This window comes from Drosophila willistoni, chromosome 3R (genome assembly GCF_018902025.1).
Source record: "Drosophila willistoni isolate 14030-0811.24 chromosome 3R, UCI_dwil_1.1, whole genome shotgun sequence".
Taxonomy (NCBI): Eukaryota; Metazoa; Arthropoda; class Insecta; order Diptera; family Drosophilidae; genus Drosophila; species Drosophila willistoni.
The window spans coordinates 21,507,574-21,521,863 of NC_061086.1; the positions used below are offsets into that span (position 1 = coordinate 21,507,574).

General features: G+C 38.4%; 2 protein-coding genes across 3 annotated transcripts; one reads left to right on the top strand and one right to left on the bottom strand.

Moving 5' to 3' along the window:
- Window positions 1-1,251: 1,251 nt before the first annotated feature.
- On the top strand, window positions 1,252-8,362 carry LOC6647736. Of its 2 annotated transcripts, none has more exons than XM_002070375.4 (5): window positions 1,252-1,733; window positions 4,615-4,908; window positions 4,974-5,334; window positions 5,657-5,866; window positions 6,879-8,338. In XM_002070375.4, the coding sequence occupies exons 1-5, from the start codon at window positions 1,728-1,730 to the stop codon at window positions 7,682-7,684; spliced, it is 1,677 nt and encodes a 558-aa protein (XP_002070411.2). In that variant the 5' UTR covers window positions 1,252-1,727; the 3' UTR covers window positions 7,685-8,338. The 2 variants fall into 2 exon arrangements, with proteins under 2 accessions (XP_002070411.2, XP_023034431.1); XM_023178663.2 differs by having other exon boundaries at window positions 1,258-1,733; window positions 8,065-8,362.
- Window positions 8,363-9,447: 1,085 nt separating this feature from the next.
- LOC6647735 (developmental and secondary metabolism regulator VEL1) lies at window positions 9,448-13,184 on the bottom strand. Its single transcript, XM_002070374.4, has 4 exons — window positions 12,929-13,184; window positions 10,596-10,777; window positions 10,253-10,529; window positions 9,448-10,183 (listed from the first exon to the last, which is right to left on the bottom strand). Exons 1-4 carry the CDS (start codon window positions 12,935-12,937, stop codon window positions 9,572-9,574), a joined length of 1,080 nt encoding a protein of 359 aa, XP_002070410.1. The 5' UTR covers window positions 12,938-13,184; the 3' UTR covers window positions 9,448-9,571.
- Window positions 13,185-14,290: the final 1,106 nt, after the last annotated feature.

The following is a 14,290-nucleotide window of genomic DNA, read 5'->3' on the forward strand; positions in this document are numbered from 1 at the left end:
GCAGCTACAGAAAGGGAAACTGTTGTAATTATTATTATTATTATTTGTTATTGTTTGTCTTTGTCTGCTTGACTTAATTGCTCTGTAATCGCCTCTGACATAGTGACAGTGAACTTTCATTAAAAGTTGAAACAGAAAAAAAACTAAGTTGAAACTAACTCGTTGCAACATTAGATAACTTTGCCCTGAACCACTTCTGGCAGTAGTAAGTAGTTTAGTTTTTTTTTTTTTGTTTTTTGGAAGCCTAGTATAGAGAGTTGAAGGTTTGGGTTATCGGGCAAGATACAATTGGCTCTTGGGTCAAGGTTGTTAAAACAATAGTTTAACAGGTCAATTAAAGCAAGTTCTTTGAGCATTTGCCAAATTTAGTAAGCATTTATCTAAGTTTTTACAAACTTAAATGGGATTAAGTAAAGTTAAAAAGTCTTATCTGCAAAAATTATATTTTAACAGACAGCTAAAAGTTTTCTTTTCTTTTTTTGTCACATTTTAGACATTTAAATACTTAACTCTCAATTAATTAAAAGTTCCTTAAACTTAAATACAATCTTATTCATTTGGGGTGGTTTTGAAAGTTTTCTGTTTACTATTATAAGGAATTATAAATTAAGTTTTCTATTTTTTACATTGCTTTTCTACCTCTATGATTTCATTGTGTTACCTTTAATAAGTTTCTTAAAAAAAGTCAAAGGCCCATTAGGTAATATTCTTATTGTTTGTAGATCTAATATTACCACCTGTTAATTTTTACATATTTTATACATTGTCAAATCGTTGATAGGATTTTAACAATTAGCCATTGTATATGCAGTTCCTGTGAAGATTAATTTGAATCTATTCCTTATTTGGTTTTGTTTTTTTGTAGTTTGTTGCCCAACTCATTTGTTTTTGGCCATGTCAGCAGAAGGCCGCATAAGTCAGTGTATACAAAATCAACAAAGTCATTTCAATTAAACAAGTTTAGGCTGTGAACATTTAATGAACCGCATTGCACTTTGTGAATTGCAACAGTTTGTGGCAGTTGCTGCCACACACACATGAAACGCATTGAACCCGCTGCGATGTCGCAGCTGTCGATGTTGAAGTCTCTGAAGGCTCTCCTCTCACTCTCTCATGCACACGCACTCTTCTCTTTCTCTCCAGTTGCCAAAAAATCCAAAAAATGCCCAAAAACCACAAAAGAAAACAAAACAAAAGAGATAACTAACTAAGCGACAACTCTTTGCGTTGCCTTTAAGAGTAGTAAAACCAGCCCAAAAAGTCGCTCTCAACGATTTCTTTAAAAGAGGCAACCAACACAATTTTCGAGCACAGTTCGAGCTCAGACGTCGTTGAGGAGACCCCAAAACCCCATCACGATCACAAACCGTCGATCGGAGAAAGAAAGTCGCGAAGCCGCCGTTTTTGTTTTTCAAGTGAAATTTTCAGTGTGTTAGCGGCTCCGGCATATTTTCAAAACGGCATAACGAAAAACGAAACGGTTCGAAAAAAAAAAAAAAAAAGAGAAAAATCAACAGTGTGAACGAATGCTGTCAATTGTAGCAAACACCCAAGTGTCGAGGTGAAGAAAGTTTGTGTGACAAAGTTTTAACAATAAAACAACCAAAAAAACCAAAATTAAAATAATAATAACAAACAAATCGTAAAAGAGGACGTCATCAGCAAAAGTGAATCTGAGCTTGTTGTCCAAGAAACCAAGTTCCGAAAACATAACATCAAGTATCACAATGAAGGTAAGTCCTGGCTCAAGTGAAAGTCTTTCCAAAACAACCAAAAAAAAATTAGCGCATTTGCAGCGAGAGAGCAATTTATGCAATTTCATTGGCCAAACAAGTTCAAGTGCATGTTGGTAGCATTCTGTGTATAAAACTCGTTTCACTTGGCTGCTTTTTTATTAGCTAAGAAAAACAAACATTTAATATGGGATATATTCCAAAGATACAATATGAAATTGTGAATGTGTGTTATGTGTGTGTGTGTGTGTGTGTGTGTTTGTGTTATGTAAGCTGGCCTAACCCAAAAATCCCAATTGATGCGCCGCTGCACAGTTGCTCGTTTGGGCATGAAAGAGGCCATCATCATTTCATTTCATTTCATTCAAAAAACACTCACTCAGTTACACTCACTCAATGCCACTGATTCATTGGCCCAATATCATTATATCATAACACAACACAACATGGCTTAGTTAAATGAGTGTGAATGTAAAGTATCATGCATAATTATTATGTCAGACAACTTGACACAGTGTTGTCTAGACACGAGTCTGTTTCTTGTTCGTTGGCTTTCCCAAAAAAACTAAAAAAAACTGAACTGTCAGAAAAGAAATTTGCCCATAATAATGTGTGCAGACGCACACGTAAAAATAATAAACGACTCGAACAAAAAAATAACTCAACCTACCGCAATTATTTTAACTAACATGGGTTATAGTGTATTGTCAGCATTTGAGCAATCTGCAGAAATATGTTAATTGATTATGACCACCAGAAAAAAACCAAGTAAGCAAAACTAAAATAAACAAGAAAACAAAAGCCATGAAGCCGAAGCCGGCAAATACTTTCACTCTCAACGTGGCCAGCAAAAATTCACTCACAAGTCACAGTCGGTTAGTTGGACTGTCCAATGAGCAACTATTTTGACTACAAATTTGTTATTAGTTCAATATATTCAACAGGGGCGGTCAAAAGGGCAGTTTCTACGAAATCGTGTTGACCCATTTACTTAAAAAGTTAACGTTTTGAAAAATAAAATCACTTTTAAGTGCGTGAAAGGTTTCAGTCTAGACCCAATTCATCTTGTAGGTAGAGTACAATCATTAAACACTGTATACAAGAAGGGTAGATAGATATCCTTTTCTAGGCAATTGTCCTTCTTTAAAAGGTTCAATTTCATAATTCATTCTGTACGGAGAATTTGATTTGAATACTTACTCATTTGAATACTTAATTTGAATTCCACCTTGTGATTAAGAATCACTTGACTTGTCCTATTTTATATGAATCTAAACTTAATACCACAATTATTTTAAATTAAATATTCTCAACTGTCCGTCTAAAGGCCATGAGTATGTTGAAGTAACTATTTGGGTTCATGCTAAGCTAAGATTTACCTAATACCAACTCTTGGTCAATATTTAGCCAATGCTTGACCAATACTTAGCGAATTTTTAGTTAGTATTTGCCAAAGGTTGATCAAGCTTCTTATTTTCCATGATTTGCTTTACCTAAGTTCAAATCAATCAGAGTTTTAAGTTAAAATCTTTAAAATATTGCCAAATCAAATCAAGACAGCAAAAACCTATTAATATTTGATTATAATGATGTTATTAATTTCTCCAGGAAATTACTTCATTTTTATATAAAATTACTTAACTTATTCGTCTAAATTAAATTACTTAACTTAATCGTCTAGCGAAAGAATGCCCCTCAATTAAGTGAATTCCTTAAACTATGCCAATTCACTCATTAAAATTATGATATAATATCAGTTATTCAATCGAAATTTAAAATTTTGATTTTTATAATTCAATCACGTCAATGAAAAACTAATTATTATCTGCATTGGAGGAATACAAAAAACAAAACAAGAAAAACAAAAACTATTAGCACACGCCGTCCCAGACATTGCAATCAAACAAAAAAACAAAATTAACTTTCGATTGTTTTTATTTCCAGAAGTTAAATTTTTTTTAATTTCTGCATTTGAATGCCAATTGCATTGGGACAAGTTTTTAAGGTTTTATGACCCAGGGCTAAGAAGACAAATTACTACCACTTAAACGTGTTCATATTATTTATGGCTATACGTAATAAATGATATTGAAGTTGCGCCATACCAGACATACCGAGAGAAAGGTTGATCGAAAAAAATAAAAATTTATATTGAATATTTCTCAATGGATTTGTTGACCTCAATTTTGGTTTCGTTTTCAAACAAACATTTCACATTATTTTAAGTGAGTGGCAAATATCTAATAATGATTATTTATAATGATGATAGTGATGAGAGCAATAAAGAAATAATACAGTTTTAATTATAGATTAGCTAATGGCTTTAATTGGTTTCATATTCTAAATTCCACTTAGGACTAAATAATTGAATATATTGTCAATTAGCCTCCATTGTGAATTCGATGGGGCATGAAACCGATATGAATGCTTCACAAGCCATAGCCGGCAGGCAGACAAATTAGTGGCATAAGTACTACAAATGACAGGCTTTGCCTAGCCAACCAGTAACCAAGCAAATCTGAGCCCTCTCTCCTACTACTGCTAAATCATGAATTTGAATGCGACCAGCTGGAACCGCAATAGTAGTCACTGGCGGTCGGTAGGAGGGACAGAGAGACAGACAGATAGAAAGAGAGTCTGAAAGGTGACATATGCAGAACGAGGATTGTGCATTATATATTTTCGGGCTTGACAATAAATTGTGAAATGAACGTGGGCGACAGTTGCTGACATTTGAATGCATCGCATCTATGATGCAATGACAACTAGTTGGCCATTGAATTAGCACTCTAATTTCTATGGCTGTCTCGCATAATAGTTCCTGCATTACATAAATCATTTGCATAGGAAAATTTACATATGTATGCATTTTCATTTTCAGGTTTTACTTAAATTATGCCTACTGCTGATGGTCATGCCAATGGTGTGTTTTGCCTATCCGGCAGTAGATAAATCTCTATCGCTAGAGGACACTGATCTGGACAATGACCAGGGCGAGAGCAATATCAAGGAATCACAGATAGCCAAAAGATCGGGAAGCTTTGATTATGTGGCTCATTTGAAATCTGGCCTATTGTCCAGCATCGGCCAGGCATCTGCGTCCATAGCTTCTGGTAGCTCCGGTGGCAGCAGCGGTCATGGTGGTGGTGATACCTACAAAGAGGTCGTGGTCCATGTAAGTAAAATGGAAATAACGATAAAGAAAAAGATTATTTATAATATATTTTTGTTCTTGTTTAGGGTAACTCTGTGGACTATGATCCATGGTCGTTCAAGAAATCTGTATTGAACACCATATTCCAGGCTGTTAAGGCCATAACTGGCGGTGTTACAGCCCTTAAGGGTCAACTGATAAAGGGCAGCGGATATGCATTGAGTGCTGGCGGCAATTTGGTGGCAGCTTCCGGTGACAAGGTCACCGATGTAGGCAAATCCATCATAAATTCAGCTCACATCAATTCGCATACATATGCTACTAGTCACTCTGGCGGCAGTGGATTTGTTCATCCATTTGCCAAGCTCAGTTCGCTACCGGGGGCCTCATCTGGCGGCAGCAGTGGCTCCAAGCAGGTCTCCTCCTCGCCTGTCATCCACTCGGAGAGTAAGTATTGTGTATCCGTTCATTGGGCCATGAACTAGTCAAACTATGTTGTATGACGCAATGAACGAAATGCATAACAATTAAGTCGCCTAATAACAACTAATGCGCCTGGCCATCGAAAACGGAAGAGTCAACTTGCAACTTTGAAAACTTCAGCCCAAGTCCGAACGAGTGTAGTTTGCCAAATCGGAACACGCGGCCATCGAACCTGGGGCAACTTTCGTTTTCGCTGTCAACCCGTTTTGTCTCTCTCTCCTTCTTCACTTACTCATTGTGGATATTTGATGTTATTTCTTTTTTTGTCTCTCTCATCTCGTTACAGCCATCACCACATACGAGATACCCAGTGGCCATGCTAGCTATGGACCGCCATCCAAGCCACCGACATATAGCAGTGCCACACATCAATATTTGCCACCAGCGGGTGGCAATTATGTGGGCAGCGGCGGCGGGGCACCCTTCAGTGTGTCTCATTCGGTAGCTTTGGAGGCACCTCAGAGCAACTATCTGCCATCGGCCTATGGACAAGATGGTGTGTAATTCTACTCTAAAACAAAATATGTGAATCGATTCTATTTTATTCCATTGTACATTTTATCTGTAAATATTTCATCATACCCAAGGGAGACCCACCCCTGTGGGTACTCCTCTTCACTGTTAATATATTCATTGTGCATACATTGTATATTCATTGAATTAAATTGTATATAAATCTGCTGAATCTCTTTTAACCATATCGAATTAACAACAATGTTAACTAACTGCAATGATGACTCTGTCATTTATCATTCATTTACATACGTTTTTACTAACCAATATCAACATTCCCTTGGTCCCTCACATTACACTTCCGTAAATATTTAACCATTCAAATGAAAGTGAAAGCATCATCCAATAGATAGAGGGGCTGTAAATATTGTAAATACTATGCCACGGCCCCCAGAAAGCTGATAGTCCATGCTTGACATTTATCGACTTGTTGATATGTAAATAGTATATTATTATATAAAACAAAAATTATTCATAGTTCATCACGTCATTGTTGCGTTAACTTACCAAAACGGTATTAATGACATTTATAAAGCAATTTACAGTGGCCACATGTCGTATACTTGATATTTCTCAGTATGTATGTACATAGTTTAGTAAGAACCTTGATTAAAAAACCCCAATAAGCAAACGGAATTATATACCTACAAAAATTAAGTTTAAAGAAGAGCTCAACTATCATATTAACCAACTAAAACCGACGTCCGTCCATTTATCAATCAATCATCTTGAAATCATTTAAGAAATTTTATAAGCGAATAGAAAATTGTACAGAAAGTGTAAAAAAAACCATGTGAAAATGAAAACTCAACAATTCATCTAACAAACACATCAAAAATTCAGTCAGAGTCAATGTAAATAGAAAGATGAATTGCTAAATTGGTAAATCTAATGATATCTCACTTATTACATACACACACAATCTCTACACACACACACCACACACACAAAACCTACAAAAACCCCACAAAATCAATGGGATCAAATCCACACAGTGGCCACTGCCGGCAGCGATGACTTCAACATCTATGGACGGCACAAGAAACTGAGTGACGAGGAAGCCCGCAAGGCGGCTCTACAGCTGCAAGAAATTTTGAGTTTGTTGCCCAATGGCAAGACCGAGTATACTGCCTCCAAGACGGTAGCCTTGGATACGAATAGCGTGCCCACTGGCACTGGACTGGAGCATGCCGAAGTCTATAATAGTTATGGTGTCCCATTGCCCAATAATTTGGGAACTTTGGAATCTCTATCGCATACGGAATCCATAACAGCAGCCTATTCACCCACAGTGACAAGTGTGAACCACAAAGGAGCTGCCGATATCTATCATCAGATGGCCAAGAGACCAACACCCGAAGAGGTTTATATACAGAAACATCCAAATGAGGGTTATGACTATCCACCACCTTCGAGTGTGGCTCCATCAGCGCCTCCTGCACCTCCGACCGAATATCGTGTGGAGAACTATCATGCGAATAAGAACAACGCTCTCAAGGATTTGTCTCCCATAATAGCTGCATTGGAGGTGGCCAAGCGAAAGGGAGGCAATCCAAATGGACCGGTTAACTATTCAATTGAGAAGCAAGTGCAGAAACAGGTACCCTTCCAGTACTTGCCACCGGTGGTACAGAAGACCAAATACGTGTATAGTGCACCGCCACCACCACCACCACGATCCCATTATGGTGGCTACAAGGTGCGCCGTCATACGTTGAACAAGCGAACAACGGGCATGTTTCGGCCGCAGGACTATGAAATACAAGACCCTCTGATGTTTAATCGCGTTTTGGAGGCCTAAGGCCAGATATATAGTGATAATTTCTAGTAATAGCTCTCTAAGTCATATGCAGCATTTAATCCTAGTTTGTGTTTTTTAGTCAAAAATTATTTATGCTATCGCAGTCATTATATTTATTAAACCTCTCCCCAACACCCACACCCCATTTTTCCCACCAAAAACCATTCACACTTTGAATAAAGATGCACTCTATGTGAATCCCCAAGCACAGCATGTATGAACCAAATGTATTGCACCTCTCCTTATCCAATTTCTAAAATTCTGTTTTGCCATCGCTTGTTGCTTTATTTAATACGAAAGCACCACCACCACCACCCACAGCACCCTTTTGAAATCCAAAATCAAGACGAACCACTTCTCATCTACCGCTCTCTTTACAGTCTATCTACAGTAGTCGTGCCTAGAGGATAACCAGGATGCAGCTGTGGACCGACCATACCCATTATGTTTATGGTTTACTGCACTCTCATGCTCCCTTAGACTTAACTAAAACGTTCCTGCTCCACACCAATCCAGCACTATCATCATTTCCTTCTGTTCCCCATGTCTCTACCTCTTTCTCTCTTTGTCTCTCTCACACACTCATTTCTTTCACTGCTTCAATTTTCACATATTTTCCATCTAAATTGGCTGAAAATGCTGCAAAATTTTCTATCGTACTTAAATCTAAGTAAATAAAATAAATTAATTTAACTAAAATGTCTACTAGAAGCGTGTTTACTTGTGTGTGTAAACGGGATGATTATGCAAATTTAAAATCAGGGAACCGTATGAGCTATGAATAATTATATAAATTAATATATTTTAGGCATAATTATTCTCTTTTATGGGTGCGTTTAATATATTTTTGACAGCCTTTTGACTCCCTTCTGATAAGTCTAAAAGGTTTTTGTCATACCTACTTTATGTCCGCCTTGAGTAGGAACTAGAAGATCTGTCTTCAAAAGGCTTTAGTTTTAGAAAACTCGTGGCAATAGAAACCTCAGAGTTTTATTATTATTATTTAATAATAAATGATTCTTAGAGCTATTTTTAAAGGTTAGATTAGACATAAAAGATAAGCACTCGTTACTGAGACCTTTGGCCTTTTGACTAACATTTTCTCATTTGTTACCGGTTCATAAGAAAAATGTAGTTTTTAATTGAAGTTGTTGTGGAAAAAACTATGGTAAATAATGAAAAAGTTTATTGATTAATTCATTATGTAAGTTTAAGTCAATATTCTCTTGATGGTTAGGTCTAGTTAGACTCATAGGATTTTTAGTTACAGAGATATCTAGCTTAAGATTTATTAGAGTTTTATATATGCTTAGATATACTCAATGCTATATATTAAAACACAATTTAATTTCTAAATTGCTGATACTAGTTCCTCTGTTGATCCGAATAAGTATCTATAGCAGCCTAAAAGTAGGCAACACTTACCATGTTATCATGAACGCAAACCAAGAAAGCTTTCAAGACATCATTATGACCGTTTTATTGTCGTTTTCAGTTATTTAAATGAACCCAAAGATCTGCAGGTGAAGTTAAATACCAACTATATACATATATGACATATGTATGAATACGTTTAGCAAACAATCTAGAAAATTCACAGCTATTTCAATTAAAAGAGATCTTCATTTCATTGATCATCGAAAAAACTACCTTAACACTCCAGATTATTTATAAATCTTTAGTAAAATCTTGGAAAGTGATTTAATTAATCACATGCCCCCAAAACACAAATAACTCTTTACGAGTCATAATTTTCAGTTCGATTCGTTGGTTTAATTAAAACTTTCATTATCAGGGATAAACAAAATGAGTGTAGGAATGGCTAGGACCTAAGGGCAAGTGAATCTATCTGAAGTTGGCTGGCAAAACAAGATGGCCAGAGACATCTTAGTAGTAACCAAAGGAAATATCGTGTAGTGGCTGGGCACCGCCTTGAGGCAGGGCGTAGTCACGAGCTAGCTGATCCAGCAAACTGCCACTACCACCACTGCGTGATTGCGGCTGTGGCTGATAGCTGGGTTGAGCCTGTTGGACTGGCCGTGCAACTGGCGCCTGAGTGGGTCCAAAATGCACTGGCTCAAGAAGGGGTCGCCCACCAGATGCCGGCGCTAAAAAGCCCTGGGCACGAGCACTACTGGGAGCCGGTGATGCTGGTGGCAATGCATAGACTGGACGAGATATGCGCACATTGGATGGGCCATCCCCAAAGCTCTGGGATTGGGAATAGTCAGGCTCGGGGCGTGCCGGACGCTGCAGCGGCGAATAGAGCACATCCGTTGTTCGCTGAGCTCCTGGAACTTGGAGACGTGGTGGCGCTGGTCCCACTGAAGGTTGTTGGTGAGACTGCAGCTGCTGCGGCTGTGGGGCATACTGGATGCGACGTGGTGGCTGAGGCTCAACTTCCTCTTCTTCATACTGCACATATTGTGGTTGCGGTTGTGGTTGTGGCTGTGGACGTGGCGCCTGTGGTTGTGGACGAGGCTGTGGGCGCTGTACACGCTTTGGTGAAACAAAGGAAACACAATTTAATTGAACTCAAAGGTTGGTTGTAAAAAGGGTAACTCTTACATATGGACGTTGTGGACGCTGTGGGGCAGGCTCATCTTCATATTCGGGTTCCTCTTTGGCTGTTTCATCAACTAGGGTGGGCGGCGCCACTGTGATACCCTCACCCGAAGGTTGGAATCCATATTTATTGGCTCCATACTCCACAACACGCACCTTGCCGGTCTCATCCACATAGCCATATTTGCCCTTGACCTCCCCGGTGGCAAGTTTGGTTTCGATTTTGAATGAACCATCGGCTCCCTCATAGCCATAAGTATAAGAGCCGTCTTCGTTGTGCCTAAGTGTATGAAAGAATTATAAATGGAGGATGATAAATATACATACACCCTTTCTTTTAACTCACTTGTTGATCTGTTTTAAAATTGGCACTGGTGTGGCCCTTTGCACCTCGGACTGGGCCGCGGGGGCGGCATGTGCACGCAGACGCACGGGAGCAGGCCGTGGTGTATTCTCCTGATAGTCTTGATAATCCTGGGCCTCGACTAATCCACCTAGCACACAGCTGATCAAGAGTAAGCTTTCAAGCTGCAAGGAAATGGCAACCGGTTAGCTAATTGCCCCAAGCACAGACACCGGAACACCTTGGCAATGCTGTCATTCAAGCTGGCCCAACAAAGAATGCCACAATCACAGACAAAACTCTTAAATGAGGCGGCCTTTCACTTTTTATGCTGGCCAATGACACCGTCCTCGGTACTAGCAGCACAGGCATAGGCACAGCCCCAACCCCAGCCCAGTTTTTAGTCCCTCAATGCCAAACAGGAACCAATTGTTTTACGATTGAGCTAGTCAATTGCATAAATCCGTGACCATGTGACACGCGATATGCCGCAAGCTTCCAGCACCAGCAATTCGATGCACAAAGTTCAATTAAAAGAGAAATGACGATGGATGTGAAATGGGAATTGAAAATAGGAATGGGTATAGCCATGGGAATGCGATGAATTGCCAATTTTCATTGGTCATGCAGACACCCACACTCATTCACCCTCACCATTAGCTGACTATGGAATACATTGTAGTTGGGTAATCCAGGAGGCCATGCAGGCATACCAAATTATGTAAAAATTTGCCTCTAGTGAAGCGCGAACAATTCCCACACATGCCAATGCAAGCGCAAAATGTTGCAAGTAACAAACCATTCAACAGATGCATCTCACAATTACACAACCGAAATGTCAAAAGAAATTACGGGGGAATCCCACAAGGGGAGAACAAAACAATCTGATTTCATTTTATTATTATTATTTTCCACAAGATGTTGTAGCAATTGATTGAGAAATTAAAACTGCTGACTGAGTATTACAGATTAATATATAAGGCTAACTTAAAAAGCATTGAAAGGCATTGAAAAACGATCTTATATAGACCTTAATCATTGCCATAATTGACTAAGTGACTAAGTTTGATATAGAACTATTAAATTTAAAAAATTTCTACCAGACAGTCGGAAAATTTATTTATTAGTAAGCCTACCTATAAATAACGTTTTTAGTGTTATATACTTTTAAAATTGTTCATTAACATTCCTAAGGCCAGAAGTCTATAAATTTCTCCACTAGTATAATAAAAGATTTAAGAAATTAGAGGGATACGTATTACCTCTTTTTGTTGACCTGCATAAAGCCCAAACACCTATAATTCATATGTATAAATATACTAACAAATTTATAGACATGTTATGGAATACCCAACTTTGTAAAGTGTATTGACCCTTAAGCGCATCATTTTGACCAATGCTATTGCCTTTCAATTCCACAATTGGCTTCTATGTACTATGGATTTACTGCTCTGGGATTCTGTTAGTTGCAATTTTTTCGCTCGACCATGCCGTATGCGAATTCCTTTCACTATTGATACATGAGATACGAGCCAAAGTGACTCTTTGTCTGGCATATAGCCTTGGCTGTCTGCTGTTGGCATGGAGTCGTTTTGGGACCCAGTGCACTAGTAAACCGTTTCAGTTAACCAGTAACTGACCAAAAAAAGAAAAAGCGAGAAGAAAAACTTGGCTACCAACTACCGCGTGTGAACTGTGAGTCTAAGCCAAAGTGGACCTGCTAGTATTGCCTTTTGATATTTTCGCGCTTGACTGGTGGCTGGTGGGAACAGAGATTCGAAGTGGGGGAGGCAGTTTGAAGTGAGCTTGTTAGTGTAACTTTTGTTGATTGAAGTTCCTGCAAACAACGTCGTTTTTTTTTCAACACCTTCACCCCCTCTGACCATTAAATAACTAAAGAATCGTCCGACACATCGGCGGCTGCGTTCATAAATTATGTCAAAATCCAGTTACCAAATTGGGTGCCAAGTTGTTGAGAAGGAAGGGGGTAAAAATATATAGTAAAATAGATTGTTGCAATCTTGAGACAATTGCGAACAGCAGAGGACTGAGAGTAAATTAGCTGTTCAGTCGATTTGCATAGCAAATTATGCGATATTTGCACAACAATGTAATCATTGTGGCGACGGCGCCTCTAAGCATGATGTAACCGATCAGATCTACCCCCCGACCCATCCCTTTCCCCCTGTAGTTATAGTCAATACAATCATGATCATTGCAATGAGATAACCGCTTGGTTTAAGCCTTTGCCACGCATTCAGGCTCAACTATGACCTTTTACATTTAACACCCTCCGAATGAGAGACACACACACACACACTATGAGAGACACATACCACTTTCATTTTGACTCGATTTGGTCGATTGTATTGTGTGGTCTGGAGACGCCTATATATTATTGGTCTATTGGGCAAAAACTAGTTCGAATCGATTAGAAACGTTAATTGCAATCTCATAAAGGCCTTCGCTGGCAACACCCAGCAATATAATATAATAACCGAAAACACCAACACAATCAAAAATGGCACCACAGCAAAAGCACTTTCAAGTCGCCCGAACAAACCGGGACAATAATGCTGACTATTTTGGGGGGGACCGAGATCGCGTATACGTAACTTGAGACCGACAGCAACTGAGGCGCCCAAGTTGTTGTATATCGCTTTATATACCGTTGCTTTGGCAAACCTTTTTATACCAACGTCAAGCTAACGGACCAAACAGCCAACATCAACAACAACAACAAAACTTCACCAACAAGTGAGTGAGCGGCGCAAGCGCAAAAGGACTGAATTTTTGAGAGCGAGAAACCCAGAGAGACAGAGACAGCCATAGAGATGGAGATGCAGAGAGGCTGGTCCAAGCCAAGCTTGGAGACATTGGTTCTGCTCTCTGTGCTTTAGGTGAGCTTTTACATACCATATGTAACAGGAAACGGCTTGAGAAACTACTTCTGCACAAGACAAGAACAAAGAAATGCATTCTAATCAAAAACTAATCGAAAACTACATAGAAAAGTAAAAGTCATTTTATGTTAAGCCCAAAGAACTGGTTTTTAGTTAATTATTTTAATTGAATCCATCTCCCTTTAAATTTCTTAACGATTAAACAACAATAGTCATAAAATTTTGTTAAATCGCAAAATTCAGGCTGGTTTGCGTTTTCGCAACGTTTTTCAATAAAATTTGATTTATTTCCAAAAAGTTTAAACAATTTCAAAGCAAATGAAGTCGGTAAAATCCCCATAGAAACGAAAACGGTAGTAAATAGCTATTAATTCTAAATTGAAAACTATTTCAAGTTATATTCTAAATTACACATTACCCATAAATTACCTCCTTATCACCAGGAAACAGTTGAAAAATATTAGCTAATTTAATAAATTTAATAACAAATTACTAAACAACCGAAAAAAAAAATAAAAATTCATCTCACTTTTACTGTACATACGCACAAAGAGCCGACACACACAGACAATTAATCAAAATGCGGACCCATAAATGTGAAAAATTACCCAAAATAGACAGGCAGACCCAACTAATGAATGAACGAATGAATAAATGTGCCGAACAATGTGAAATGAAGTGAAGTGCTGTGAATCCCAGTGGCCCCAGAGACGGCAAAGCCATTTAAGGAGGGGGACTATTCCTGCTGGGACTTGAAACTTTAAACATTTTACCCACTTTAAATCTACCATTAAG